The sequence below is a fragment of the Bufo bufo genome, chromosome 3 (genome assembly GCF_905171765.1).
Source record: "Bufo bufo chromosome 3, aBufBuf1.1, whole genome shotgun sequence".
In the NCBI taxonomy this organism is placed as follows: Eukaryota; Metazoa; Chordata; class Amphibia; order Anura; family Bufonidae; genus Bufo; species Bufo bufo.
Genome location: NC_053391.1, coordinates 183,668,479 through 183,695,767, shown reverse-complemented (window position 1 = coordinate 183,695,767; position 27,289 = coordinate 183,668,479). Strand labels below are relative to the sequence as shown.

Sequence of the window (27,289 nt, the reverse complement as noted above, 5' to 3'; positions counted from 1 at the left end):
GGAGGAAAGAAGGTTTGTACACAAACATAGAAGAGGATTCTTTACGGTAAGAGCAGTGAGACTATGGAACTCTCTGCCTGAGGAGGTGGTGATGGTGAGTACAATAAAGGAATTCAAGAGGGGCCTGGATGTATTTCTGGAGTGTAATAATATTACAGGCTATAGCTACTAGAGAGGGGTCGTTGATCCAGGGAGTTATTCTGATTGCCTGATTGGAGTCGGGAAGGAATTTTTTATTCCCCTAAAGTGGGGAAAATTCGCTTCTACCTCACAGGGTTTTGTTTTTTTTGCCTTCCTCTGGATCAACTTGCAGGATAACAGGCCGAACTGGATGGACAAATGTCTTTTTTCGGCCTTATGTACTATGTTACCTTTTATTTTTGACAGCTCCTTTGTAAAATGAAATATTGAATCACTTCAACAGCCAGTCACTCAGAAAATAACAAATACAAAAGAAATATTAGCAGTTAGCATCACGGTTCCAATGCACTGAGCAGTCTCAGTACTGTCTATTCTACTTCAGGCATGTTTGCAGAGACGAAGTACCACCATAATGGCCCCTTTTATACAATTCCGTCCTCCAGACCTGAGATCAGAGGGTGTCATCTACCTGGAATCTGGAGCCAGAATCCGCAGCCAATAGTCACAAGCACAACCGCACGCCAGAAGACCTATACATGAAGCAGGCATTTCCACGCTGCATCGGGCCCCCAGTGACGTCACCCACTGGAGCTGAACTTATTAAGAGACCAGCGGGACTCCCTGAGTGTCTAGTCACCATGCGGCACCTGACTGCCTGGCACAACATGGGGCATGTGGGTGGTGAGGCACATCCAAGGCCCCTAGATGCAGGCCTGCTTTTGCCCACCTTGAAGGGACATGAAGACACTGAGGAAGAACTGGAGTAGGATCTAATTTATTCCTCCTGTACCTACCTAGTGGGAGGAGGGTCATCTCAGCCTAAGTGCCGCCGTGGAGGATGATTTCTGATCCTCCTCTCCCTTGCCATCTGCTCTCAGGTGAGAGTGAGGAATCCCCCATACAGATTACATGGTTAGCTGATCCCACCAAAATCGGTAAGTTCTTCCAACATCCTGTACATCTAAGGCACACTCACATTTTGGGCGGATCCGTCATGGATCTGCAAAAACGGTTCCGTTAAAAATAAATAACACAACCACATGCATCCGTCATGAACGGATCCGTCTGTATTATCTGTAACATAGCCAAGACGGATCCGTCATGAACTCCATTGTAAGTCAATGGGAGACGGATCCGTTTTCTATTGTGCCAGAGTGTGTCAGAGAAAACGGATCCGTCCCCATTGACTTACATTGTGTGCCAGGACGGATCCGTTTGACTCAGTTTTGTCAAGCGGACAACAAAACGCTGCAGGCAGCATTTTGGTGTCCGCCTCCAGAGCGGAATGGAGACAAACTGATGTATTCTGAGCGGATCCTTATCCATTCAGAATGCATTAAGGGCAAAACTGATCAGTTTTGGACCGCTTGTGAGAGCCCTGAACGTACCTCACAAACTGAAAGCTAAAACGCGATGTGTAAGTAGACTTAACAAATCTGTTATCTAAGTACGGCATAAAGGTTTCCAGTGCCATTGAGACGACACCAGCTAAATCTGCAGTTATCTTGAGTTCCAAGATATACTGCAGTGCAAAATCTCATCAGAAATTACCATTTGCATTCCGAGGGTTGCTAAACGGTATGACTGTGTAATTTAGAAGAATTGGATTTTGGACCAAAAACTTATGGCAGGCTCACATTTCTGTTTTTTTGGATGCAAAGAGAATTTATAGTAGCAAATTGAGAACCAAAAAAAACCCATAAATATTCTGTTTTAGTATTTCAATACACTAAAAGAAACCGATTGCCATAAATTCTGCATAAATAAAGTGAATCTGTTGCAATAAAAAGGCTGTTTAGTGCAGTATAACTTGGGTTTTATTCATTTAAATCTTTGCTTGGGAGTCGAGTGAGCGATTCAGTAGGTGACAGCTTAGGCTCCATTCACACGTCCGTGGTGTGTTGCGGATCCGCAACACACCCGCCCGGCACCCCTATAGAAATGCCTATTCTTGTCCGCAAGCTGCGGACAAGAATAGGACATGTTCCATCTTTTGCGGAGCTGCAGACCTGAAGATCGGGGCTGCGCTCCGCAAATGCGGATGCTGACAGCACACTGTGTGCTGTCCGCATCCATTCCGTCCCCATAGAAAATGAATGGGTCCGCACCCGTTCCGCAAAATTGCGGAACGGATGCAGACCCATTTGCGGACGTATGAATGGAGCCTTACCCTGTATAAGTGTGCACACAGAGATAGCTGTCAATCACTGAGTAGGACTGCCCACTGGACTTCTACACACAGTATGACCCAGAAATGAAAGGAGTAAAATACAATATATATACAGGTTCTTCTAAAAAAAATTGCATATTGTGATAAAGTTCATTATTTTCTGTAATGTACTGATAAACATTAGACTTTCATATATTTTAGATTCATTACACACAACTGAAGTAGTTCAAGCCTTTTCTTGTTTTAATATTGATGATTTTGGCATACAGCTCATGAAAACCCAAAATTCCTATCTCAAAAAATTAGCATATCATGAAAAGGTTCTCTAAACGAGCTATTAACCTAATCATCTGAATCAACTAATTAACTCTAAACACCTGCAAAAGATTCCTGAGGCTTTTACATACTCTCAGCCTGGTTCATTACTCAAAACCGCAATCATGGGTAAGACTGCCGACCTGACTGCTGTCCAGAAGGCCATCATTGACACCCTCAAGCAAGAGGGTAAGACACAAAGAAATTTCTGAACGAATAGGCTGTTCCCAGAGTGCTGTATCAAGGCACCTCAGTGGGAAGTCTGTGGGAAGGAAAAAGTGTGGCAGAAAACGCTGCACAACGAGAAGAGGTGACCGGACCCTGAGGAAGATTGTGGAGAAGGACCGATTCCAGACCTTGGGGGACCTGCGGAAGCAGTGGACTGAGTCTGGAGTAGAAACATCCAGAGCCACCGTGTACAGGTCTCATCATTCTTAACAAACAAATGGATCCCACAGGAGGTTGCCACGCTAATAATTCAAACAAGGAGAAAAAAATAAATAAAATCAGGTGGTCTCTAGGACCTTAGCGTGTTTATGCAACCTCACCGGCAGTACATTAAAACTAGTCTTTATTATTTTTACTACTAAAAAAACATCTAAGTCTGGGGATCAAAAGATTAAAACTATCAGGAAACAGTCATGATCGGGATGTCAGTCTTTATGGCTAAGATGTGTTTCACTTCTTACACCTATGTGACCCTATGGGCTTGGATCGCTCACTTAGTGCCAACTTGTATTGATTTAGGATCCCTGCACGACCTTCCTGCCTAAAAAACTGAAGCCTGCTTCCCTACATGTTTCGCGATTCAGCGTCTTCAGGGGAAACTCACAGGTTCCCGAAGTATTGAGTGCATAACTGAACTTAATTATTTGAAGGTTGACTTTTTTTGTATTAAAAACACTTTTCTTTTATTGGTCGGATGAAATATGCTAATTTTTGGAGATAGGAATTTTGGGTTTTCATGAGCTGTATGCCAAAATCATCAATATTAAAACAAGAAAAGGCTTGAACTACTTCAGTTGTGTGTAATGAATCTAAAATATATGAAAGTCTAATGTTTATCAGTACATTACAGAAAATAATGAACTTTATCACAATATGCAAATTTTTTGAGAAGAACCTGTATATATATATATTTTTTTTTCTCACAACACTGATCTGCTCAGCTCCTACTGTTCTATAAAATGTTGCCCGTGGATCAGATTAAATGTTCAATGTGAAAGATTCCCTTTAGAGAGAACATGTATTCATAGTCCATAAACAAATTGGTTATTGTTAATGAAGCCTCTCCACTAGAAGCAGTCGAATGTGGCTTTTATAAAGTTTTCACATATTTGTCAAATCGCATACTTACTCTTATAGTATGTGTTCTGCCTCCAACTCTGTCTCTTGCCTCAAGCACCACAACACTCAGTCCCGAGTCCACAAGTAGCTTAGCAGCAGTAAGACCTAAAATGGTAAGAGTAAAGTTTTTAAAACATAAGACACTGACTCACCTTTACTAATACCACCTAAAAGTAAGACAGTGTATACTTAAGGCTACTTTCACACTAGTGTTATTCTTTTCCGGTATTGAGTTCCGTCACAGGGGCTCAATACCGGAAAAAAAAAACTTCAGTTTTATCCTAATGCATTCTGAATGGAAAGCAATCGGTTCAGTATGCATCAGGATGTCTTCAGTTTAGTCTCTTTATGGTATTTGGCCGGAGAAAATACCGCAGCATGCTGCGGTATTTTCTCCGGCCAAAATTCTGGAACACTTCCCATTGAAATGTATTAATGCCGGATCCAGTACCAAGCGCAGACCTATAAAGATGCAAAAAAAAATTAATACTGGATCAGTTTTTCCGGATGACACCAGAGAGACAGATCCGGAAATTTAATAAGGGTTCACTCTGGGGGCTGCCTCCGCTGCTACACTGGGGCACCTTCTAGAGGGTCCCTCATTAGCGGATGATGATGATAATGAGGGGGTAGAGGAAAGTGGCATCCTCTTCTTCCTCACTGGCAGACTCCGTATCGGAGGCAAGAATGGCATATGACTCTTCAGCTGAGTATACTCGTTGGGATGGACAAGCGATTTTCATTTTATTGGGATGTGACGTGTGAAATGTGTAACCCTTGATTTTGTGTTGTGTTTTCACACGTGAAGGGGCTTGTAATAAATTTGAAATTGAATTTAGAAGAAAAAAATATTGTAAAAAAAAAAAAAAAAAAAGTCTTCTGCACAAAAAATGCCTTTCCTGTACAAAAAAAGAATTTGCAGTGCAAACCGAGCAGACACGATCAGTAATGGACAGTACTGATCGGTGCTCTGTGCTTGCAAAATGCGAGTATGCAGATGGTGCAATTGTGCAAAATTATAAACTGACAATCTAACTACCACTAACTGCAGGTCTTTTTTTCTTTTTTTAAAATAAAATAAAAATAAAAAATAAAAAGTGCAGATGCAAATGAACACATTACTGATCGGTGCTTTGCAGCACGCACACAGATCGTACGTGCGTGCAAAAACTGTAGTATGAAAATCCACTACAGTGCTCAGCAAAATGCACGCACGCAGATGCGTTTGTGCAAAAATCTTCACTGACACTAACTGAAATATATTGTTCGTTGACCGGCCAATAGCAGCACTTGAAGCTGCAGGGGGGCGGTGCAGCACCATGCTGCCCTTACCCAGAATGGCTGCCTGCTGGTAAGAGCAGCCATGGTGTCGCGATTCCCCCGCGATTGTGCCTCAGCGCCCGGCGGACCTTGTGACGTACATGTATGTCACTGGTCTTTAAGTCCCGTCCAGGTATGACGTACATGTATGTCACAGGTCCTTAAGAGTTTAATTTACAGAACATGCCCACAACTTTGAAGATGTTTTTTTTTTATTGTGAAGCAAACAACAAATAGGACAAAATAACAGTAAAAGTCAATGTGCATAACTATTCACCCCCCTAAAGTCAATACTTTGTAGAGCCACCTTTTGTGGCAATCACAGCTCCAAGTCACTTTGGATAAGTCTCTATGAGCTTGCCACATCTTAACACTGGGATTTTTGCCCATTCCTTCATGCAAAGCTGCTCCAGCTCCTTCAAGTTGGATGGTTTGCGCTTGTGAACAGCAATCTTTAAGGCTACTTTCACACTTGCATCACAGGAATCCGGCAGGCAGCTCCGTCGCTGGAACTGCCTGCCGGATCCGGCAAAACGTATGCCAACTGATTGCATTTTAAGACTGATCAGGATCCTGATCAGTCTTAAAAAAATGCATTGCAAGAACAGATCCGTCTGTCCATTTGTCCAGATCCGGCACTAATACATTCCTCTGGAAAAAAATGCCGGATGCGGCATACAGGCAAGTCTTCCGTTTTTTATGGCCGGAGATAAAACCATAGCATGCTGCGGTTTTATCTTTTGCCTGATCAGTCAAAAAAACTGAACTGAAGACATCCTGATGCATCCTGAACGGAATGCACTCCATTCAGAATGCATGGGGATAAAACTAATCAGTTCTTTTCCGGTATAGAGCCCCTAGGACGGAACTCTATGCCGGAAAAGAAAAACGCAAGTGTGAAAGTACCCTAAGGCTACTTTCACATTAGCGTTTTTCTTTTCCGGCATAGAGTTCCGTCACAGGGGCTCTATACCGGAAAAGAATTGATCAGGCATATCCCCATGCATTCTGAATGGAGAGAAATCCGTTCAGGATGCATCAGGATGTCCTGATTTTTTCCATAGGAATGTTAGATCCGGCATTCAAAATATCGGAATGCCGGATCCGTCCTTTCGGTCTGTGCATGCGCAGACCTTTAAAAATGAGAAAAAATACCGGATCCGTTTTGCCTGATGACACCAGAAAAACGGATCCGGTATTGCAATGCATTTTTCAGACTGATCAGGATCCTGATCAGTCTGAAAAATGCCTGATCAGTCAGAAAAATTCCTGATCAGTCAGAAAAAATGACATGCGTTTGCATACAGTTTGCCTGATCAGGCAGGCAGTTCAGGCAACGGAACTACCTGCCGGAATCAAACAACGCAAGTGTGAAAGTACCCTAAGTCTGACCACAGATTTTCTATTGGATTGAGATCTGGGCTTTGACTAGGCTATTCCAACACATTTACATGTTTCCTCTTAAACCACTCAAGTGTTGCTTTAGCAGTGTGTTTGGGGTCATTGTCCTGCTGGAAGGTGAACCTACGTCCTAGCCTCAAATCACACACAGAGTGGGACAGGTTTTGCTCAAGAATATCCCTGTATTTAGCACCATCCATCTTTCCCTCAACTTTGACCAGTTTCCCAGTCCCAACTGCTGAAAAACATCCCCACAGCATGATGCTGCCACCACCATGTTTCACTGTGGGGGATGATGTTCTTTGGGTGATGTGATGTGTTGAGTTTGCACCAGACATAGAGTTTTCTTTAATGGCCGAAAAGTTTAATTTTAGTCTCATCAGACCAGAGCACCTTCCTCCATACATTTTGGGAGTCTCCCACGTGCCTTTTCGCAAACTTACAAAGTGCCTTTTTGTTTTTTTGCTGAAAATAATGGCTTTCTTCTGACCACTCTGCCATAAAGCCCAACTCTATGGAGCTTACAGCTTATTGTCGTCCTATGTACAGATACTCCAGTCTCTGCTGTGGAACTCTGCAGCTCCTCCAGGGTTACCTTAGGTCTCTATGCTGCCTCTCTGATTAATGCCCTCCTTGCCTGGTCCGTAAGTTTTGGGGGGCGGCCGCCTCTTGGCAGGTTTGCTGTTGTGCCATGTTCTTTCCATTTGGTTATGATAAATTTGATGGTGCTCCTGGGGATCATCAAAGATTTGGATATTTTTTTATAGCCTAAGGCTACTTTCACACTTGCGTTTTTCTTTTCTGGCGCTGAGTTCCGGCCTAGGGGCTCAAATCCGGAAAATAACTGATCAGTTTTATCCCCATGCATTCTGAATGGAGAGCAATCCGTTCAGGATGCATCAGGATGTCTTCAGTTCAGTCTTTTTGACTGATCAGGCTTTTCAGAAAACCATAGCATGTTGTATTTTTACCTCCGGCCAAAAATCCGGAACACTTTGACTAAATGTCGGATACGGCCTTCTTTCCATTGACTTGCATTAACGCTGGATCCGGCGCCGTGTGTTCCGTCAAACCGGATCCGGCTTTTGCATGTTAAACCCGAAAAATGTGGAAAATAAGTTAAAGTCCATAAATGGCGGATCTGTTTTTTCCCAAGCATTTTTTCATTGTGATCAAAATCCTGATCAGGATTCAAATGTAATCCGTTTTTACAGATCGGGCAGGCAGTTCCGCTGACGGAATTGAACGCCAGATTTAAACAATGCTAGTGTGAAAATAGCCCTACCCTGACTTGTACTTCTCAACAACATTGTCCCTTACTTGTTTGGAGAGTTCCTTGATCTTCATGGCAGTGTTTGGTTAGTGATGCCTCTTGCTTAGGTGTTGCAGCCTCTGGGGCCTTTCAAAAAAGGTGTGTATATGTAATGACAGATCATGTGAAACTTAGACTGCACAAAGGTAGACATCATTTCACTAATTATGTGACTTCTGAGGGTAATTGGTTGCACCAGAGCTTTTTATGGGCTTCCTAACAAAGGGGGTGAATACATACGCACATGCCAATTTTCTGTTTTCTATTTCTAAACAATAGTTTTATTTATATATTTTTAGGACTTCACTTTACCAACTTAGACTATTGTGTTCTGATAGATCACAAAATTCATATAAACAAAACATTGAACTTAACGCTGTAATGTAACAAAACATGAGGGGTGAATACTTTTGCAAGGCACTGTAATTAGTAAAAAGAGTCCACCTGTGTGTAATTTATTCTCAGTACAACTGCAGAGGTTTGTTAGAGAACAATAGTGATCAAACAGCATCATGAAAACCAAGGAACACACCAGACAGGTCAGGAATAAAGTTGTGGAGCACTGGTCAATCCATCATCCAAAAATGGAAGTAGTATGGCACAACTGCAAACCTACCAAGACATGACCATCCATCTAAACTGAGAGCTCAGGCAAGGAGAGCACTAATTAGAGAAGCAGCCAAGAGGTCACTTTGGAGGAGCTGCAGAGAGCCACAGCTTAGGTGGGAGAATCTGTCCACAGGACAACTATTAGTCATGTACTTCACAAATCAAAAGGGGCATTCAGAACAAGGCAAGGAGCCCATTTGGTCAAAGGTTAGGGCTCATGCACATGGCCGTAATACGGACAAGGATAGGACAGGTTCTATTTTTTTGTGGGTGCCGTGGAACGGAGACACAGTGTGCTGTCCACATCTTTTGTGGCCCCAATGAAGTGAATGGGTCCGCATCTGATCTGCAAAAAATACGAATTAGATGTGGGGAAAAAAATACGTTTGTGTGCCTTAGCTACAGATGAGAAAAGTTCTCAAAACTTTGATTCGGCTGCTTTTTCGCATTTCACAGAGAAAATGCGCATATCTTTGTAAGTAGCGGATGCACTGACGGGGAACAGCGATTGTGCCGTCCCCCGTCACTGAACCCCTCAGATGCCGCATTTATCGCTGATCACGGCTTCTGAGATGACCATTGAAGGCTGTCAGGGGTTAAATTGTTAAAAAAAGAACAACTCACTTTATCCATTTGATCGCGAACAGTCCGGCCATCTTTTTTGAAGATCCAGCGCAAAATCTTATGCGGTGTGTGGTGACGCCATATGTCACTGTGCACAAGATTTCATGCAGGATCTTCAATCAAGATGGCCGCGGCAGACTCTTCGCACGCAAATGAATGAGGTGACTATGATTTTTTTTTGTTTTACCACCATTTTAGGGAAAATTTATTCATTACCACAAAGCATGAGGAAATTCGGCTTTGCGGTGAATCAAATTTTCCCTGAAATTCGAATCGAATTCCACTTCGTGAACTTCGATTCGCTCAACACTAGCAATAGCCCTTAGGCATGCTCCTGGTGCAGGCGTGAAATTGCTTGTGTAGTGAGGGGGCAGAAATCCAACCAGGCACAGAGATTGTACACACCTGCAGGTTTGGAGAGGATGGCAAGTAGAAGTGCACCAGAAATTTTAAACAAACATTGTAGGAACTAAACAAATGTAACATTGCAAAAACAGGCTGAGATGATCAAATACCTTTACACAAGCAAGATCATGCATGCACTTTGTTCAGCGTTCCGTGAAAACATAGGTTTGCTATAAGTGAACGTGGCTGAGCGGCAATATTGCACACAACATATGTACAGGTGTGCTGTTTTTAGAAGAAAGTAGCCATGTTTTTTCTAATCCCAGACAACCCATTCCAATAAACAGATACGTTTCACATGATTAATATAGTCCACCAGTGTAAACTCAGATGATATGTGGGGGCAGGCGAAAAGAAACCAAGAGACATTTCTTTGTGTGCATAGTTCATGGTAGCTGTGTATAAAGAATGCCTTTTCTGCATAAACCACAAGATATTTGAAATACTTGAAGAAAACCAGGATTCAATGGCAATAAACGTACACAATTACACTGCGAGTATAGTTCTCACAGATGATACTTAAAGCAACCCTCCAGTTCACGGAGGGGGAAAAAAAAAAAAAAAAAAAAATATATATATATATATATATATATATATATATATATATTCACATTAACTGACTAACGAACTAATAAAACACTTATTGTCCTTCTTTTTTTGAACTTCAGCTGCAGATCCGTCCGTTCCCGAGCTCCTTCTGTCATCCTTTGGGGCTGCATTACTTCTGAGACTACTTGATGCATTTGGTAACCCGAGGTACTTCCTCCTGACCTCGTATTGGTCATCACAAACAGGAAGTCTTGGACTTCTGATGCACACACACTCTGCATCAGATAGTCCCAGAAGTTGTGCGGCCAGCTTGGGTGTCAGAGGAGCAGCCCAGAAATCGGCACTTTTAAGAAATATGATTTGTATACCTTGCTTTATTCCTGGAAGGCCCCTAATCATTGTGGTTGTTTTGTTTTCTATGTGACCACCCTATTCACAGGACATGTCACTCCTTAATTCTGAGGTCATATATGATAATTCACTCTAGTTTGCCATGGCGGTGATAATAACCACAGCAATGCTCCTGAAGTGGAGTCTGCATGTTCATTATGATGCTGTCCAACCATTGTGGATAGAATCAGAAATCTCTGGCTGTGTGGTCTTGCGAGGTCTTTGTAGACCTTGCAAGATCACACTTGGTCAAGTTGGCCTGACGCTGTCCGCAATGACTGGACAATGTCAGAACAACCCTGCACACTTCACCTTGGGAAAATTGCTGTGATTATCATATAGGACACCAGAACTAAGGAGGAACATATGCTGGGAATGAAGGAGGAGTCACAATGAATAAAATATATATAACAAGCACAATACTCAGGGGGCCACCAGGAATAATATAGGCAAATTACTACAGCAATGTATGCAAATTATTATGGTTAAACTGATGGCAGGTCCTCTTTACCAAACCCCTGCTGAATAAAGTAGATAGCGATCCATGCGCAGAATATCTAATACAAAACATACTAAAGGTGCATTTACATGCACCGACCAAGAAAGCAATTATCGGGAAGGGATTGTTCCTTCCCAATAATTGCCTGCTCGTCATGCAGCAATCTCCTCCACTGTATGGGGACAAGCGATGGCTGCCGCCATCGCTTGCCCGCATACAGATTCATTCTTTCTGGGCAGCAGAATGCTGTTTACACCACAGTGCTGCCCAGAAATAATGATTTAATGTTCAGCATGGAAGATCGTTTGACCCAATAAACGAACATTTTGCTCATTCTTCGGGTGATTGGCAGCACATTTATACAGGCCTATTAACGGGAATGAATATTCATAGTAGCCCGACAACTGTGCCGTGAAAATCCGCCTTTAGGCGGGGATGAACTGTAAGATTCCGATACCAATCATCTCCACAAAGTGGAAGGAGTCTATAGGCATTGCACAGCTGGAGGAATAGGAACACAGCGCAAGGCCATTCTGGATAATCTGCAGTCTCTGCACAGTCCCTTCCTTATGTTGTGTCCTAAGGGTACTTTCACACTAGCGTTTAAGTTTTCCGGTATTGAGTTCCGTCATAGGGGCTCAATACCGGAACAAAACGGTTCAGGTTTTGTCCGTACTCATTGTCAATGGGGACAAAACTGAACTGAACAGAACGGAATGCTCCAAAATGCATTCCGTTCCGTTTAGTTGCGTTCCCATAGCGGAGAGCAAACCGCAACATGTTGTATTTTGCTTTCCGTCCTGGGAAACTGATCAAGACGGATCCGTCATGACCCCCAATGCAAGTCAATGGGGACGGATCCGTTTTCTCTGCCACACGCTGCCACAATAGAAAACGGATCCGTCCCCCACTGACTTTCAATGGCATTAATGACGGATCCGTCTTGGCAATGTTAAAGATAATACAACCGGATCCGTTCATAACCGATGCAGACGGTTGTATTATCAGTAACGGAAGCGTTTTTGCTAGTGTGAAAGTACCCTAAGAGTATAAATGCTCCATACTTCTCTGCCATTATCCTGAATGTCATACAAACAACACAACTCTCCCTCATGAGCTGTTTCAAAGCTAAATGCATTAGGGTGACTGTCAAAATAAAATATCTGAAGGGACATGAGTAGGGATAGGTTTAGGGTACTTTCACACTTGCGGCAGTGTGATCCGGCAAGCAGTTCCGTCGTCGGAACTGCCTGCTGGATCCGCCGATCTGGATGTGACTGAAAGCATTTGTGAGACGGATCCGGATGCGGATCCGTCTCACAAATGCATTGCAAGAACGGATCCGTCTCTCTGCTTGTCATGCAGATAGACGGATTCGTCTTGTATTTTTTTTTCCACAGTTTTCCCGATCTGCGCATGCGCAGACCGGAAGGACGGATCCGTCCTTCAGGTGTTTCTTAATGTCGAATCCGGCACTAATACAGGTCAATGTAAATTAATGGCAACTGATCAGGAATTTTGGACGGAGAAAATACTGCAGAATGCTGCCGTTTTATCTTTTGCCTGATCAGTCAAAAAGACTGAACTGAAGACATCCTGAACGGATTACTCCCCATTCAGAATGCATTAAGATAAAACGGATCAGTTCTTTTCCGGTGTAGAGCCCCTAGGACGGAACGCAATGCCGGAAAAGAAAAACACAAGTGTGAAAGTGCCCTTACAATCTTGGGCCCCTGGACTCCAGAGTTGTGTCACATACAGGGAAGATCAGAGCTCAGACATAGGGAACGTGTGAGATTGTATGACTGATTTTGGATACAATTATGAAATGATAAACCATGAATTTCAAATCTCAGCTCAAATTACCAGTAATCATTTACTCTTAGGAACAATTTCCTGAGTAGACATTTCTACTTAGATAACTAATTTGAACGCATACATAAAAGTTGTTTTTAACCTTAAGTACACTTTTCTTCCCAGTGATAAAAGTTGAACCAGAATAAAGTGATGCAACATGATGGCGGGGACAAAGTCAAGTTACTTTGGTAAATGAACAACACAACCTGCCCATTAAACTACTATTTTACGACTTCTTAAAGCCAGGATTCTAGAGTGCAGGAATTGGAAAATTGCCCATACAATGTCTGCTGAGAGATAACGGAGAATTAGAGGTGCAGTATGTAAAGGAGAAAACTGCTAAAACTGCCAGATATAATACATTCTGAAAGTCTTCAGATCCTTTCTCTTTTTTTACAGTTTGTTATGTTGCAGCTTTCCCTCATCAATCTGCACTCAATATCTCATAATGAGAAAGAGATAAAAAAAATGTTGGTAAATTTATTAAAAAGGAAAAAAACAAAAATAAATGTAATGTTTTATTTTACTACAAGGTCGCAACATAAAATGTGCAAAAACTGAAAAGGTCTGAATATTTTCTGAATGCACTGTACATAACCAGTCAAGTCACATTATTATGACCTCAAGCTACTATCCAGGAAAACCGCAAAGGGGCAGCATGGACAGCAGCTAAACAGGCTGGGAGTACCGCAATAAGGTCCTGGTGGGTTGTCACCATGCTGACTTCAGTATATACATCCCATAGTTGCTGGTGGGTGAGGATCCATAGAGCAAACACAAAGATCGAGGTGGTCTCACAGATGCTCAACTGGGTTCAAGTTTGTTCAACGTCCATTCATTTGATGAAGCAGAATGCGTGACTCCTTGGAGAAGGCAACCTATTGCCGATCAGTGGAGGCCCAATTCAGATACTGCTGTGGAAACGGAAGCCATTTTTGCAGATGTAACTTTGTTGAAGCGGTGCAGTCTGCTTCGAAGCCCAATACGCAGTAAGGTACACTGAACTTTTGCTTTCGACATGTCTAGTAGCCCCCTGGTTCATTCTGGCAGTATTTCCTTGTGCACCTTTGTAACCAACGTTCTTCTCTCTCATCATTGGCACATGGTGCTCAGCAGTATCCATGTCGCTTATTCACAGTGGAGCCACCAAACGATGCAGTTTCAGAAATACTGCCACCCTTGGCCTGAAAGCCAATAATCATCCCTTTTTGCAACTTTAATAAATTGCCCCTTTTACCCATAACAGCAACGAGGGATATGTATGCAGATGGCCTATCACACACCTTATGTACCCAACAAGCCACCTCACGACTTCCTTCATGAGCTACTTGCTGTCGAAAGTAGGAACTGGTAATAATAATGTGACTTGAATGTATAATCGCCACAAAGTTCGATTACTCATGTATACACATATGGAAGATTATCCTGAAAAGTTTAGATATGCTTTAATATTTTGCAGCTATATATAGTGACATTCTGAGTGGGCCTTAGGTCACGGGATCCCCCTCTCCGGGGTTAGAGGATTAGGCACACCGGGAATTTCACTTGGACACATAAGCTGACCTCTATTCTTTTGATTCAAAGAGCTGTAGGTTAAAGCCTGAATTTACCTGTCGCTGAAAATTAGGGAGAGTCTCTGCAAATTCAGGACTGTTGGCAACTATGCACAGAAGTGACTGGAGTGGTGGACTGACATGCACACTACACACCCCTGCATATAGACAGGACACTTGAGGACCTCCATTCTTGTGATTGCTGGGTGATTCCAGAAGTCGGACCTCCAGGATCCAATATTTATCACCCATTCATAGGATAACCTCTTAAAGACTCTACGCTTTTCTTTTATATTGATGACCCATCTTCAGGATAGGTCTTCAATATCAGATCGGCAGGGGGCTGACTCTTGGCACCCCCGCTGATCACCTGTATGAAAAGAACACAGCACTCGTATGAGCATTGCCTTCTCTTCACTGTTTACCTGCTCGCCGTTGCAATTGCGATTACAATGCCACCTTCCCATTCACTACAATCAAACGGCTCCTTACTCTTCAAATGAATGGGAAGCAGACGTCACTCTGCAGTGAATGGGGTTAGCAGAGATGTAATTACACTTGCTTGGTGCTGCAATTTTGACGGCGAGCAGGTAAGGGTACTTGCACACTAGCGTTAAAGTTTTCCTGTATAGAGTTCCGTCCTAGGGGCTCAATACCGGAAAAAAACGCTTCAGTTTTATCCTAATGCATTCTGAATGGAAAGCAATCCGTTCAGTATGCATCAGGATGTCTTCAGTTCAGTCCCTCTTACGGTATTTGGCCGGAGAAAATACTGCAGCATGCTGCTGTATTTTCTCCGGCCAAAATTACGGAACACTTGTCCGAATGCTGGATCCGGCATTAATTTCCATTGAAATGTATTAATGCCGAATCCGGTACCAAGTATTGCGCAGACCTTTAAAAATGTGAAAAAAATAAATACCGGATCCGTTTTCCAGATGACACCGGAGAGACAGGTCTGGTATTTCAATGCATTTGTCAGACGGATCTGCCTCCAGATCCAAATGCTATCCGTTTGCATATGGATTTCCGGATCCGGCAGGCAAGTGTGAAAGTATCCTTAATAGTAAAGAGAAGACGAAGCTCATACAAGCGTTGCATTCTCTTCGAACAGTTGATCAGAGAGGTTGCCGGGAGTCAGTCCCCCACTGATCTGATATTGATGACCTATCCTGAGGGGGGAAAAAAAAAAAAAAGCAGACAACCCCTTGAATAAGCCATCTCAGCTCCTATATGCACTTCTACTATATACTGCATACACACATCAGTGTTTTTCTGTGCAGCATAACTTATTTTATCTAGATAATTTTATTCCCAACTAGCTGAAGGACCCGGCTTCGCTCGGGTATATTTAATCTATTTCATTTAATGTTTGTGTGTGTCGTTAAAAGATACCAACACTATCCACTATAAGTGTGACATCTACAGCACCCCGCCCCCAAAACAGTGACCTCCACAGCCCCCCACCACGTAACACTGACCCCCCCACACAGTTCCCCGTCCCTTAAAATTGTGACCTCCACAGCAGCCCACCCCCTTAACTTTGACCTTTACAGCAGCCTTCCCCTTTAACATTGACTTTCACAGCATACCACCCCCTTGACAGTGACCTCCACAGGGGCCCGCCCCCTTAACAGTGGCCTTTACTGGATGGGGGGCGTGTCCTGTTGAACAGCTCACTCTAAGACAGCGCCACTGTGCTGTCTGAGTGTGATCTTCAGGGAGAAAGTCACCCTCCCTCCCACCCCTGCAGCTGACAGAAGTTGATTTTTCCCTTAATTTTTTAAATCCCTGTTGGCTAAGGAGTGGAGGGGGCGTGGCCTAACCAGATATGGGCGTGGTTTAGCGGGACCTAGAAATTGATTTTAACGCCATTTTTTCAATCTCAGTCGGCTGAGGAGTGGGAGGGAGCGTGGCCTAAACGGTCGGGGGTGTGTCCTTTTGAACAGCTCACTCTAAGGGTCTATTAATACGTCCGTAGAATGGGTCAGCATCCATTCCGCAATTATGCGGAACAGGTGCGGACCCATTCATTCTCTATGGGGCCGGAAGAGATGCGGACAGCACACAGTGCTATTAGGCCATGGCTTTACTTCAATAGCCATTATTCTGGTGACAGATTTCGTTTAAAGCTCACCTACAGCAGTGAAAATAAATGGCGGGGTTGTTATGGAAACCTGAAGTAAAACTGTGTATGTGGAGGACCTGCAAGCTTCTATTGGCTGATAAGGGTCGTGTGACCAAGCTTCTATTGGCTAATGCATCTTTGGGGAATATCTCGGGAACGGTACGTCCTAGAGAGCTGAGATCTGATCTAAAACCTTCCTGGACACCCGATGTACCTGTGTGCCAAATCTCGCGATTGTAAATGCGATGGTGCGCATTCCTTTAGCGGACATACACACACACACACACACACACTCAGCTTTATATATTAGATGCATCTATTCTTTTTTTATATTAGAAGTTTATTAATGCATCTGCACCTTGGTGTCCCTGCACAGTATCACACTGACAGCCTGACTGGACAGTGTCAGATTGGATCGCACCCACCCTGCTGGTAACACAATAACTGAGGAACAGAACAACATACAACAGTTACATGTAAAGATATTCTAGACTCATTATTATGTGGGAATGCAAGTAGTTACTGAAACAGACATGTCAGGAAAGGTGAGAGGCCCTCCTTAAACAGATCTAGTCTACGGTCTGCCACCAGAGTTTATGATCTACAACTAAGGTTACTACAGTAAATTGGATTTTAATGTATCCGTATTTTTATGCAGTTTTGCTCTATATGTACATTAAAAATCACCTATATCAAGTAACACACTGCAACACTGGTAGAAATATATCAAAATTATTAATTCCTAAAATACAGCATAAAAACAATTGGGGTGCCACAAAGGGGGTGCCGTTTTGGGTCAACTATAATATCACATAGAATGTCTAATAAAGTTAAAAATATGCACAAAAAGTGACAAAGACCATATAGTATTCCCTGAAACTTTTTTTTAAAGACAAAGAAATATCAATAAAAGCAAGTATAATACAGACCAAGATCGGCACCTCCAAAAAAGAAACACACCCCGACACGCGTTTTGCGCCAGCTTCCTCAGGGCAGACAGATGTTTTTACACTGTATTTTATAACTTAATAAAGATAATATTGATATATTTCTACATGTGTTGCAGTGATTTTTGTGTCGTTTTTTGTCAGCACCTGCATAATTTCTGAAGCAATTTAAAGGGAGTCTGTCACCTATATAACATGTTTTAAACTGATGGTATAGCTCTGTGGGAGGCGGATCCATAACACTGATGGTACCCATGTTTAGTTTTTCAGAGCCTCCAAAGTACCTAAAATAAAGTTTTAAAAATATGCAAATTACCTATCGCAAGTGCCCAGGGGCGGAGAGTGTGCTGCAAGTGCCCAGTGCTCCCCGCCTTACTTGCTCCTGACTCCTCCCCTCTGTATCGTCCGGCCAGCCCTGTATCCTTGCTGGGTCATTTTCGTCTCCATTCATAATCCAGAGCCTGTGCGCTTTACCGCCGGTGTACGTAACTGGACCCGGCGGTGAAGCGAACAGACACTAGATTATGAATGGAGATGAGAATGACCCAGCAAGGATACAGGGCTGGCCGGACGATACAGAGGGGAGGAGTCAGGAGCAAGTAAGGCGGGGAGCACTGGGCACTTGCAGCACACTCTCCGCCCCTGGGCACTTGCGATAGGTAATTTGCATATTTTTAAAACTTTATTTTAGGTACTTTGGAGGCTCTGAAAAACTAAACATGGGTACCATCAGTGTTATGGATCCGCCTCCCACAGAGCTATATCCTCAGTTTAAAACATGTTATGTAGGTGACAGACTCCCTTTAATGGCCCAGATTTATAGGTATTCTATATGTACATTGTAAAGCTGTGTTTAATGCCTGACATACATTTTAAATGATTACCGGTTAGGCTACTTTCACACTAGCGTTCGGAGAGGGTCCGTCTGATGTTTCATCAGACGGATCCGCTCCTATAATGCAGACGTTTGCATCCGTTCAGAACGGATCCGTCTGCATTATAACTTAGATTGAGCCGCTTGAAGATTGAGCCATATGGTGTCAACTTCAAACGGATCCGTCCCCATTGACTTACATTATAAGTCTGGACGGATCCGCTTGCCTCCGCACGGCCAGGCGGACACCCGAACGCTGCAAGCAGCGTTCAGGTGTCCGCTCGCGGAGCGGAGGCTGAACGCTGGCAGACTGATGCATTCTCAGCGGATCCGCATCCACTCAGAATGCATTGGGGCAGTACGGATGCGTTCAGGACCGCTCGTGAGCCCCTTCAAACGGAGCTCACGAGCGGACACCCAAACGCAGGTGTGAAAGTAGCCTTACTCTTGAGAACTCCATGTTCACACACCAACAAAACATGCAAATATACACTATTTATACTGAAATAATGTCTTGGTGCTGAAAATGTACACAGATCAGAAAACCATCAATGCATAGCTTTCCCCCACAAAACACGTCTCATACAAAAGGATTTGCAGTAACTTTAAAGAGGGTTTCGCATTCATTGGCCCCTATCGGGTGCGTTCAAAATTCCTTGCTGTTGTCCTAATTATTCAATGGCATTTCCATGACAGTTCTGAAAAGCTGGAATGCACAGTTCATTAGATTAGGAAAACCGTTACCGTGGCTGCAAAGTTTACTTACTGAGAATATGCAACACTGGGTCATGTGGAAGTGTTTTTCGGGGAATAATAAAAGCATTCTTTAGAGCTAAAGTTGTAAACTGAGAATAATAAGTGCATCAACACAGGAGATGGTAACTGGTCTTACAGATTATTCCCAAAAAAATGATATATATATTTTGGGGCAGGTCCTATAGATGACTATATCGCATAGAAACATACAGATGCAGCAGAGCCGATTAAGCGTTGAGTAAAGAATGGCAAGAAAAAGATAACTAACTTTTTAATAGATTTCAATGGCTTTTGTCATGAGAACCAAGAGGACACTGTGCCGTGGGTTATCAAGTCGATTTTAGCTCTTCTACATCTGTACACAGACAGCAGTAGGGGATGGTGGGAAAGTAGGTCAGTATATTGATAAGCCGGATCAAGTGAAGATTATGCCCCTCCCTGGATTTTTTACTTTACATTTATTTCACTAAATTTCTTAATGTAAACTATAAACTATGTACATCAAACTGGCCAGGTATTAAGACATTTTGCGAATTAAACTAAAATAAATCTTTGCTTGATCTGATAAGCCTATACATTTTTTTTCTTATTCAACGAAAAAAGATTATTACGGTAACTATTATGAAAGTAATCCTACCTGTACGTGTACAGTAAATACATGGCTAAAATTAGGGTAAGTGAAAATGCTCTAAATCCTGTAATCTTTTCACACTTGACAAGATAAAAAGCTTTCTCCCTGTTACTGGTCTTCTGGTCCCCATCTGTCAACTTCTTCACCAGCAGGGTCAAACGAACCGCTACAGCCAATGACATGCCCCCAAGCAGCACATTAAAGGTACAGTGTCACCAGGATTTCACTTACTGAGCTATTAACATCACCACATCAGTCTTCACGATTTACATTACACAATACTAGTATTACTGCCCTGTGTCTTGTAATTTGTCTATAAAATCGCTTTTATTAATATGCTAATTACCTCAATAAGGAGCCCAAGGGGCTGTCTCTCCGGCCGTTGGAGCCCAGCCGCGCCCATTACTTCGGAGCCCTACACCGCCCCACTGCTAATTTATTCATTGCTCCTCACCGATGTAATGTGTTTGTTGCGTCCGAAATCTCGCACATGCGCCGTGGATACTCATGTCAGCGCCCGCGCGATGTCCTGGCATCGGGCTCACAGAACGAAGTGCGCATGCGCCAGCTTCGCTCGACCCGGAAATGCGCAAGGTTTCGGGTGCAACAAACACATTACGTTGGCGATGAGCAGTGAATAAATTAACAGTGGGGCGGTGCTGGGCTCTAAGATAATGGATGCGGCTGGGATCCAACGGCCGGAGGGACAGCCCCTTGGGCTCTTTATTGAAGTAATTAACATATTAATAAAAGCAATTTTATAGACAAATTACAAGACACAGGGCAGTAATACTAGTATTGTGTAATGTAAATCGTGGAGACTGATGTGGTAATGTTAATAGCTCAGTAAGTGAAATCCTGGTGACACTGTACCTTTAATACCAGGTCACATGCTGCACGTGGACACATCACCGGTGAGGCCAGTCACTGGCTGCAGCAGTGCACATGACCCTGTCCATGAGGAAGTTGACAAACGAGGACTGGAAGACCAGTAAAGTGAGGCAGAGAGCCAGGCCAACAGAAGAAAGCTAGGGACAAACTTAAATATCCTGGATAACCCCTTTAAGGGTCCCATTTGTCTGAAACGATAAATATATTTACTGAAGGTTAAACCATGGACATGTTAGTATATAGATTTAAACATTTAAATTGGACTACATTATGGAGGAGCAATCAATTATCACTATAGATGACTACGGACATAAATAATTCCCTTGTACTGTACAACCATACACACAAGACCTACCAGGATTATGGGGCCCCTCTGGAATGATAAAGTACTTCATGTGGGTTATACTGGGCAGAGTCTAGCGGGTTCCTTGGTTTTCACTCTTTAAACAGCCAATAGATATATAGACCTCTAATACATGGTACCAAAGCAGATTATGGAAAACACAGTCAGACTTTTGATAGGCAGAGTTGTTTCACAATTGAAGACAGGAAGAAGGTCAGATTGAATAGCAAGAGATACTTAAAAGACATACTCCATTGAACAGATCAGGAACCAAACAAACCTTATTGCTCAGATGACCCATATCAATGGGTAGGTTGGGTTCGCTAATAAACCACAAAATGGTAGATGAATGGAGACTGACACTGGGTATTGGTGCTAGCGTCCCTTGAAGAAACAGTAAGTTGCAAACATGTATGGCTAGCAGAGATGACCAGCAACTTTTGAGAGCAGAGGTGGCATGTATGGAGTCACCGCACCCAAGGAGTAAGGAATCAGGGATAAGACAAGCAGGAATCCCATGCTTAGGACAACAGGAGTAACCAGAGATGAGTATCTAAGGCTACTTTCACACTTGCGTTCGGAACGAATCTGTCTGGTGTCTGCACAGACGGATCCGCTCCTATAAGGCAAACGCTTGCATCCGTTCAGAACGGATCCGTCTGCATAACAGTTTTTTTCAGATCTGAGTTTTCACTTCGTGAAAACTCAGATCCGACAGTATATTCTAACACAGAGGCGTTCCCATGGTGATGGGGACGCTTCAAGTTAGAATATACTAAAAGAACTGTGTACATAACTGCCCCCTGCTGCCTGGCAGCACCCGATCTCTTACAGGTGGCTGTGATCCGCACAATAACCCCTCAGGGGGTTAATTGTGCGTATCATAGCCCCCTGTAAAAGATCAGGTGCTGCCAGGCAGCAGGGGCCAGACCCCCCTCCCTCCCCAGTTTTAAATTCATTTGTGGCCAGTGCGCCCCCCCCCCCCTCCCTCCCCAGTATTATATTCATTGGTGGCCAGTGCGGCCCCCCCTCCCTTCCCAGTATTATATTCATTGGTGGCCAGTACGGCCCCCCTCCCTCCCTCCCCAGTATTATATTCATTGGTGGCCAGTGCGGCCCCCCTCCCTCCCTCCCCAATATTATATTCATTGGTGGCCAGTGCGGCCACCCCTCTCCCCCCCCCCTAATTAAAATCACCATTGGTGGCAGCGGAGAGTTTCGATCGGAGTCCCAGTTTAATCGCTGGGGCTCCGATCGGTTACCATGGCAGTCAAGACGCTACTGCAGTCCTGGCTGCCATGGTTACTTAGCAATTTTAGAAGCATTATACTTACCTGCGATGTCTGTGACCGGCCGGGCGCTCCTCCTACTGGTAAGTGAAAGGTCTGTGCTATAGGCAATGCGCCGCAGAGACTTGTGTCATCACTTATTTTGCAACAATTAAAGCAGTCCTCCACTCATTTTCATCTTTTCAGCTGCAGACCTCTTCTGTCATCCAAGATCATGTAACCCTACTCAATCTAAATAATGTATACTATGCAGTGATACCCCAAGACACTTTCTGCTTGCTGGCCAATCTGAGGGCAACTGGAAGTATCTCGGATTAGAAAATGCACTGTGACCATCAGGTAGTCTGAAAGGTGGTGCAGCCATCTTGGATGGCATAAAATAAGCCAAGAGACTGGCAGATCTACAACTGAAAAGATGAAAAGGAGGTCACCACGTAAGCGTTCTGTTCATTCTCCAGTTAATGTGATTTTTTTTTCTTCATCTGGGGGGGTTGTTTTAATAGATGCAGGCAAATTCTAAATTATCTAATACATAATTCCTTCAATACATAAGTTGGGCAAATGTCTACCAGTCCCCACAACCAGTCAGTCAGTCTTTTTCACCAAAAAATATATGACTGTGGGCAGCAGACTGCCTATTCACATTGTCTGTATGTTTCCCTGGGGCTGTATTTCATACTTTTAAGAACAAAGGCCCAGATTTACTAATGTGTCTGTGCTAAAAATCAACACTTTTTTCCAACATGTTCTATGAGGGTGTGGGGCTTGGTGGGAAATTTGCTGTGCTTCGTGCGAAAGCGGCAGGGCGTAAGGTGTGCCATTTTGTGTCAGAATTTCAGCACTATTCTAGCGTAAACATTTGTCTCAAAGTAAGTCAACCAATAGTTGGTATAGTCAGTGAATAGTGACTACTCCGGCACCAGATTTATCATCCAGCCTGCTAGACAGCCTGTCTAAGATTAGGCCATTTCATGATTAGTAAATCTGGGCCAGAATAAGAAAAATAGAAAAAATGGTCATAAAACAGTAAGAAAGAAAAGTCAATTCAGGGGACAAAAAGCAATCTTAAAAAACGCTGACACTTACCGAAAGACAACTTGAGAGTTTTATCATCTACTACAGGCTGCTAGCTGTGACCCACTACATCCCACTAGGGATAGACCGATTATCGGAAGTACCGATATTATTGGCCGATATTCAGGATTTTGTACATTATCGGTATCTGCATCTAACCATGCCGATACACCGATAATGCGTATAAAGCGAATACTAGTGAGCGCTTCCATTATGGAAGCGCGTACTAGTATGTATCGAGTGTCGGAAGTGGGGAAGAAGCGCAGCAAGCGCTTCCAATACTCACCCTCCCTGGTCTTCTTTGATGGGGCCCACGCTGCACTGTCCTGACCCCGTACAGTGTCAGGACGTAGTGCGCGCACTATGACCTGACGCTGCACGCCGTAAGGTAACAGTGCAGCGCGGGCTGGAGAAGACAGGGGATCGAGACGCCGGACTCGGAGATGAAGAGGAGCCGCGGTGCAGGAGAGTTGAGGAGTTTTTTCATTTTATTCATCTGAGGTCTGATAGGGGTTAATAAAGGTCTGATCTGAAAAGGAGAAATTGGCATTTGGCACTAGTATATTATAAATGTAAATTATAAATTGACTACCAACTAAGGGCTTTATTAATTTATAATTTACATTTATAATATACTAGTGCCAAATGCAAATTTCGACCACCTCAGTGACTACCAACTAATGTAATATATATTATGAGATATAAAATATCGGTATAAATTATCGGCTATCGGCCTGAAAAGTTCACAGATTATCGGTATCGGCTGTAAAAAAAAAAAAAAAAAAAAAAAAAAAAAAAAAAAAAAAAAATCGGTCGATCCCCACACCCCACTTTATGGAACTTTATGCCAGTAAGGCTACATGCACACGACCATTGTGTGTTTTGCGGTCCTCAAATTGCGGATCCGCAAAACACGGATGGCGTCCGTGTGCGTTCCGCAATTTGCGGAACGGCACGGTCAGCCATTAATATAACTGCCTATTCTTATCCGCAAAACAGACAAGAATAGGACAGATTATATTTTTTTTGTGCGGACCACGGAACGGGGCAACGGATGCGGACAGCACAGAGAGTGCTGTCCGCATCTTTTGCAGCCCTATTAAAGGGAATGGGTCCGCATCCAAGCCGCAAAAACTGCGGCTCGGATGCGGACCAAAACAGCGGTCATGTGCATGTAGCCTAAGCCATATTTATTTTCTTTACAAGGAATAACTTGTTGATAAGGAGTGTCAAGACAGCATAAAATATAAAGATCACTGTCCAAGGTTCCTAGAGGAGATAAAATCGTAAACATTTGTCCTCTACAAACCGTACCCAAGTTCCAACATAAAATCTCACACACTCGTGTGCAAATTTGCAAGTGTAGGATTAGTGGAAATATTGATTTAAAATTAATTTCTGATCACGTCTGCATCAAGGCTTCAGTTTCAAATTTAATAAATAATTATAATAATAAATCCTTTTCAAATGATTTCCAGATTTTTTTTACTGGATGAAATAGCGTGATGTACACATGCTGACTGCTACATACAGCAAATAAACAGTCGGCATGCTAGGCTATTCATTTAGTGTGCCACAGCACTATACGCAATTTATGCGATACAACCTTTATAGTCCTTGATGTATGACTGATGCACCATGGAAATAGTGTAGGAGCGATACATTAATGCTGTAGTGCATGGTAACTGTTCATTTGCAGCTGCTAGTTCTGTTCAACAGAGCCTTAAACACTGGAGGCTAAGGCCCCTTTCACACGGGCGAGAATTCCGTGCGTGAAGTGAACGCATTGCACCCGCACTGATTCCGGACCCATTTCACTTCAATGGGGCTGTTCAGATGAGCGGTGATTTTCACGCATCACTTGTGCGTTGCGTGAAAATCGCAGCATGTTCTATATTCTTTTTTCACGCAACGCAGGCCTCATAGGAATGAATAGGGATGCGTGAACATCGCAAGCATCCGCAAGCAAGTGCGGATGCGGTGAGATTTTATTACATGACACGGAGGCGAGTATTGCTATCTCTTTCTTTACTAAAATCATATAGCAGCAAAGAACAAACATATCCATCAAAATGGAAACCATGGCAACCAACTCCTCCCCACTGTGCCAGTATAACAGTCCTGGTCTCTGTCAACTCCTCCTCTTTCTTTGCTGCTCTTCTCACAGATAAGTACATTTTTCTCTCTTATTTCTGTGGGCAGAGCTTTACAGTATTGTGCAATTGAATTATTATATTGATTGTCATTATATCGCTAGTGGGTTTTTGTAGGTTGCCTACGGTGTGTGGGGTGTTCTCTCTCCCACCCCCTCTTTTATTTGGGGTCTTATACGTTTTTTCTCCCCAGGTATTTTTTCCTGAGGTATTTTCTTTTACTACTAGCGCCGTTTATTTTACCTCATTTCCCCTTGTTCGGCCATTTCGCCGCTGCTTCTGTGCTTTCTGCCACTCACCATCCCCTCTGGTCTGCTCTGTTTGTCTCCTCTCCTTGGCGGCCGAGATCTCGCGGGATTTCGGCCGCCATTTCCCCAATCAGGCCTCCGGCGTTTCGCGCGTCTCTCCGCTGTCTCCTCTCTGCGCTCGGCGAGATCTCGCGGTATTTAGTGAGATTTCGGCCGTTTTCCCCTCAGAGAGCTGCCGGAGTCTTCCTGCGTCCCGCTCGTGCAGTATAGTCCCTCATAGTCGGTTGTTATTGCTGGGGGCTCGATTATAATCAGTTTAAGTCATTACTGGGTGCATTAGGCGCAGTTTAGTACTGCTTATATTTGTCACCATGTCCAAGGACAGCATGCGTGGGGGTGAATCTGCCCCTGAGATTATGGAGGTGCCTTCTAATGCCCAAGATTCAGGTGCCATGTCTGTGGATGCACAGACTTCAGCAATTCAGCGCTCTGTGGCTGCAGCAATCCAGGCTGCTATGGGGTCTATGTCCTCAGCCATATCTAACTCTATTTCTGAGGCCCTTATGGCTGGTCCTTCCTCCTCCAAACCCTCTGAAAACTTATTATCTGCCTCCAGAACCGTTATGACTGGTGTAATTGTAGCCACCCAGGATGGCGCGCCCCGTTCGCGCAAGAGAGCCTATGCCCGCCAGGCAGAAAAGGCGAGGCAATGGAAATGCGCCAGAGCGCAGCCTGATAGTGTTTCGGGTTCTGAACTCGACTCAGATGAGGATGCTCAGTATCGCTCTGTTGAGTTTGAGGACTTGGAGGAGGACGATCTTTGGATTCGGACCCTCCGGGTCCATTCTCAAGATCTGTCGCGCCACGGTCTGCTTCCATTCAGGTTCCTTTGGAATCCTCTGCGATTTTGGATCCTGCGGGTGAGCCCCTATTTGACCCCGATGCATTACATCACCCCAGGTCTGCAGAGTGGCTCCCGTCCTCACATGTGGCAAAATATCTGGAAGCCCGAGTGCGTCAACCCCTTTCTAAGGAGGCGCGTAATAAGATGAAAGCTGAGTGCCCCAGACCTATTATCCCCAACAAGGTCTGCGAAACGCCTATAGTTGACCCGAAGATGTGTCAATTTCTTTCGAAATCGGGCTGGAACCAAAAAAAGGGCCTTGAGTCGGCCTTGAAGTCCTGTCAGGACAAGCTTTTGGACCTATTGGGCCCACTGACAAAAATTTTCGAATTGGCTGAGTCAGCCAGAACCCAGAATACACTGGTAGATCCGGAGGAGCTCCGGGGATGGGTTCAGCGTGCCGTGTGCCTCACAGGCAACGTTAATACTTCGCTCTTTATTGAGAGGCGGAAAGCAATTCTTTTTAAGATTGAGCCCAAGCTTTTTAATTTAGCCCTGACGGAGGCAGGTAAAGAGGCCCAGGGATTACTATTAGGGGATTCATTCATAAAGGACCTGT

At 43.7% G+C, this 27,289-nt stretch overlaps 1 protein-coding gene across 1 annotated transcript in view; it reads right to left on the bottom strand.

The window, feature by feature from the left end:
• LOC120994921 (amine oxidase [flavin-containing] A-like) overlaps positions 1–27,289 on the bottom strand; it is a 126,141-nt gene that overhangs the window by 80,589 nt on the left and 18,263 nt on the right. The window contains exon 2 of the mRNA XM_040423808.1: positions 3,984–4,078. Coding sequence (XP_040279742.1) covers positions 3,984–4,078 — 95 coding nt within the window. The remainder of the gene's footprint in view (positions 1–3,983; positions 4,079–27,289) is intronic.